This window comes from Gymnogyps californianus, chromosome 28, assembly GCF_018139145.2.
Source record: "Gymnogyps californianus isolate 813 chromosome 28, ASM1813914v2, whole genome shotgun sequence".
Taxonomy (NCBI): Eukaryota; Metazoa; Chordata; class Aves; order Accipitriformes; family Cathartidae; genus Gymnogyps; species Gymnogyps californianus.
The window spans coordinates 1,885,453-1,889,956 of record NC_059498.1 but is presented as its reverse complement, the minus strand read 5'-3'; the positions used below and the strand labels follow the sequence as shown (position 1 = coordinate 1,889,956).

General features: G+C 59.2%; 1 protein-coding gene across 1 annotated transcript; it reads right to left on the bottom strand.

The window, feature by feature from the left end:
* Nucleotides 1-1,502: 1,502 nt before the first annotated feature.
* Nucleotides 1,503-3,915, bottom strand: LOC127026733 (uncharacterized). Its single transcript, XM_050912045.1, is given in 4 exon segments — nucleotides 1,503-1,829; nucleotides 2,136-2,174; nucleotides 2,176-2,270; nucleotides 3,678-3,915. Coding segments are annotated over 4 exon segments (699 nt in total).
* Nucleotides 3,916-4,504: the final 589 nt, after the last annotated feature.

Genomic DNA, 4,504 nt, shown 5'->3' with positions numbered 1-4,504 from the left:
TCAGGCTGGGGAGGAGCAGGGCAGTGGGCCGGTGGGACTGTCAGCGTTGGAGGGGGAAGAGGGGAGTCCTGACCCTCTGGCAAAACCGGGAGCTATCCTACCTGGCGGACGGAGGCCGCAGATGGCACGTGGCAAAGGATGGGAGACGTGTTGTGAGCAATGGGCGTGAGAGGGGGAACAAGACTCTGCACATCTCTTTTGCAGATAACGCAAATCCTGCTATGCACTGTTTCTACATGCATACCTAGAGAGACAGAGAATGAGCTGTCAGGAAAGAGACTGCATCTGCACTTAGAAACTCCGCCTCTTCTAGCTGTGTTGGAGGAAATGCTGGCAGCCTGGCTGGGGATAGACAAAATCCCTGCAAGACCTAAAAAGAAGCCTAAGTCAATGCAGGGAGAGCCGAAATGCTGCAGAAGCAACAACTTGTAGTAGAAAGCCACAAAGGGAGGTGGGCAAGGAATAGCCCACCTCTCTTCCTCGGCTGAGGGAGAGAGGGGTTGTAGCTGGAGATGTCTTGTGGCCAGAGGTGCACCTGGGAGAGATGGCAGGGAGGAGCACAGGGGTGTGTGAGGAGCAACCCGTCATGCAACCACCACCACCACTACCACACCTGCCACAGGGAGAGGGGCCCTCCTGAAGCAAGAGCCGCCTGCCAGGGAGGGCTCACAGGTGCGGCTGGATGCAGAAGCAGCTCCCAGTGCCACCGCCACCCGCCAGTGCAGCTGGGGAGAGGGACTCCTCACTCGGGCACTGGCTGGGCTCCCCATCATCTGCAGGGCGTTCTCGAAGGCTGAGGAGGGCATTTGTGTGCAGGGATGCAGCAAGGCAGGCCCTGACGGCTGCTGGCTCTGCAGGAGCCAGGGACGTCTTCCTCAGCTGCGAGGGACAGTGTCTTGAAAGGAGCCCACTGCCTGTGTCTCACCCTCCCCTTCCTCCGGGAATGCCGATGGCTCTCCTTTGTGCCTGCAAGATCTCCCCAGAGCGACGCCTTTCTCTCTGGCAGCTGGGGAGAGCGTCCGGAGGGAGAAGGACCACGCAGAGGCCCAGGCTGAGATGCAGCAGAACTTTAATGAGTCAAAAGAGGGAAAGGAGGTCCTCTGAGTGGGGGCCATGGTGCAGGGAGCACCGGGGTAGCTAGGAGTCTTTGCCCCTTGGCCAGGGTGGCGTTCGCACCGGGCGTCTGCCTGCCTGCCTGCCTGCCTGCCCCTGAGAGGGAGAGGGGCAGCAGGTCCTTCCTCGGATGGGGCTTAGCAGGTGATCACGGCCCAGGGGAGCAGAAGACAACAGAGAAAAGACAGAGAGAAAAGAGAGTGAGAAACAGGCAAGTTAGGCAAGGGCCATGTTTTCAGAGAGCCCAGGCGTGCCTCTTCCTGCCTGCCTTTGCAGGTGGAGCCATGGATGCTCAGTCCCTCTGAAAGCGATGGCCAGGATCTCCATGCTCAGTCCGTTACCGTCTTCTGGGTTCCTGGGGGTCCTTCTGTGGGCCACCTGTGGCAGCTTTAGCAGGGGAGGCATGTTCTGCCGCAGTAGCGGCTGCTGATGCAGGAGAGGTCACAGCACCCAGAGTTGATGGGCACTCCCTCAGAGCTGAGGATGCTGCCAACGGCAGCGGAGGTGGAGGATCCCACAACGGTGTTCTGCGGGAAGGAGCTGAGGATGGGGCCGGGCAGGGTCACCACCACAGGGGAGGGCTCGATGACGACAGTGGAGTTCTGGCACTGCCTGACACAGGGCTCGTTGCAGCTGTTGGCCAGCGGGGTCGGGCCGCAGGGCTGGCAGGGCAGGCACTGGTTGTAGCAGGACATGTCGCGGGGTTGGAGGTGCACCTGGGGGAGAGGGCAGGGAGGAGCACAGGGGCGTGTGAGGAGCAGCCTGTCCGCCCACCACGAGGAAGCCAAAGCACGTGCTGGCTGGGGAGCCGGAGACTGTGCAGGGAGGCCCACGTGCCTCTTTGCCTGTCCCCCTGGGCACCGAGCAAAGAGAGGCAGGCCCAGGAAAGCTCTTTCCTAGCCAAGAGCCCAAGAGTCCCCTCAGCCCAGGCCCAGGCCCTCTCCACGCCAAACCTTCTCCCCGCTTCCCCTGCCAGGACAGGCAGCCCCAAGCCCCAGTACAGGACAGAGCTTCCAACTCACTTGCTTCCGAAGGAGAAGAAGGGGAGCGAAGCAGATGAGACAGTGAAGAGCGGGGGGTGGCTTTTATACTGGTCCTGCACTGCCCCAGGTCCAGAGGAAGCCTCTGTGGAAGTAATAATTTTCTCAGAAGCTCATCTGAAATGCAAAACATCCCAGCTAATGATACGCGCTGTGTTTTGGTTTCCTGCACGGCTGCCTTTTCATTTCCTTGTTTGGCCGTACCCGTTCCCCCTTCAAGGCTCCTTTTCAGTGCTGGGGTGGGTGGCCCAAGGATTTCTGGGACAGGAGCACATCGGTGCCAGCAGAAGATGAGTCCCAAGTGCCGGAGGAGTCGTGTGCAGGCTGGGGCCATTGGCCTGGGGCACTCGTGTGGGCTTCTTTGCAGCCCCATTGGCAGGAAGGGCCCCGCTGCTCCCAGCCCTGCACTCCTTGCCTGGATGCCAAAGAGCTCCGGAGTGGGACGATGTGCCGCGTCCCCCTTCTCCCACCCTCCAAGCTCTCTCTGATGGTCACTGGCCGTTGTCTCCACAGGCAGGTGGTCAGCACTGCTGCTTTTGACACTCTTCTTCCTAATGCTGCTCTGGGGAGGCCTTGGTGCACCTGTTGGGCCTCCTCCGCTCTCTGGGCTCTCTCGGGCAGTCCCCTACCAACACCAACACCATCAGTGTGTCTGGGGCCTTGTCCTGCCCCAGGGTGCTCCAGCAGCATTAGGAAGAAGAGCCCATCGTCCCACTCCGGAGGCACTCCTACCCGCTGGTAAACTGATGCCTCTTGTAAAACTCCAGGCCAGGCTGCCCATGGGGAGCCACACACCTAAGACAGGCGGGTAGGAACCTGCTGACAGTTCCCAGAACTGGAACTGCAGTGCTCAGGCAGAAGGAGACAAAGGAGGCGGCCATGGGCACAACCCTCACAGCCATCCCCAGCAGGGCAAAAGGCTCCCTGGTGAACTTCTCTGGCCACCCAGCACACAACAGGAGACAGGGCAGCATCTTTGTCAGAGTACACATTTGTGCCAAGCAGTGCTGCTTTTCTCCTGCATGGTGACACATTGAGCTGTTATATATTGCCCTTGCCTTGCTTTGCATTTCCTTCCCTCCCTTTCATCTCCACTGCTCCTATTTTCCCCTCCCCTCCCCTCCCCTCCGCTCCCCTCCCCTCCCCTCCCCTCCCCTCCGCTCCCCTCCCTCCCCTCCGCTCCCTCCCCTCCCCTCCCCTCCCCTCCGCTCCCCTCCCCTCCCCTCCGCTCCCCTCCCCTCCCCTCCCCTCCCTCCCCTCCCTCCTCTCCTCTCCTCTCCTCTCCTCTCCTCTCTCTCCTCTCCTCTCCTCTCCTCTCCTCTCCTCTCCCCTCCCCTCCTCTCCTCTCCCCTCCCCTCCCCTCCCCTCCCCTCCCTCCCCTCCCCTCCCCTCCTCTCCTCTCCTCTCCTCTCCTCTCCTCTCCTCTCCTCTCCTCTCCTCTCCTCTCCTCTCCTCTCCTCTCCTCTCCTCTCTTTTACAGTCATTCCTTTTTCCCAGGACAGGGCCCTCACAGTGCATACTGACTCTTCTTGAATTTGAGCTTTCTAAGTATGCTGCCAACAGCGGCCGTGGTGGAGGATCCCACAACAGTGTTCTGCGGGAAGGAGCTGAGGATGGGGCTGAGCAGGGTCACCACCACAGGGGAGGGCTCGATGACGACAGTGGAGTTCTGGCACTGCCTGACACAGGGCTTGTTGTGGCTGTTGGCCAGTGGGATTTGGCTGCAGGGCTGGCACGGCAGGCACTGGTTGTAGCAGGACATGTCTCTGGGCCAGAGGTGCACCTGGGAGAGAGGGCAGGGAAAAGGAGAGCATGGGATATGATGAGGAGCAGACTGTCATCCCACAATGAGAGATCAAGGTACCTGCTGTGTGAGGAGGTAGAGGCTATGCAGGGAGGCATATTTAATTCCTTTCCTCTAGGTCCCAAGGACACTACAAAGAGCAGCCGGGCCCAAGATGGCTTCTGTCTAGACCAGAGCTCAGAATCCACTTAATCAAATCCTCAGTCTTGCTTTATACTAGACCTTGTACCCACTTCCCCCTTCCATTACAGGCAGCCCCACGCTTCATCACAGGACTGAGCTGAGATGTCTGTTCAGAGAAGACCACATCCTGAAGGAAGAGAACAGAGCTTCCAACTCACCTGTTTCACAAGGAGGAAAAGGAGAGTAAAGTAGATGAGAGAGTTAAGAATTGGCCTGGTCCTGCACTGCTCCAGGCCTAGAGGAATCCTTTGTGGAAGCAGTAATTTTCTGAAAGGCTCATATGAGTTGCAAAACATGCCAGCTAATGATATGGCCTGTGTTTCAGATTCCTGCATTGCTATCTTTTGATTCCTGTGTTTATGCC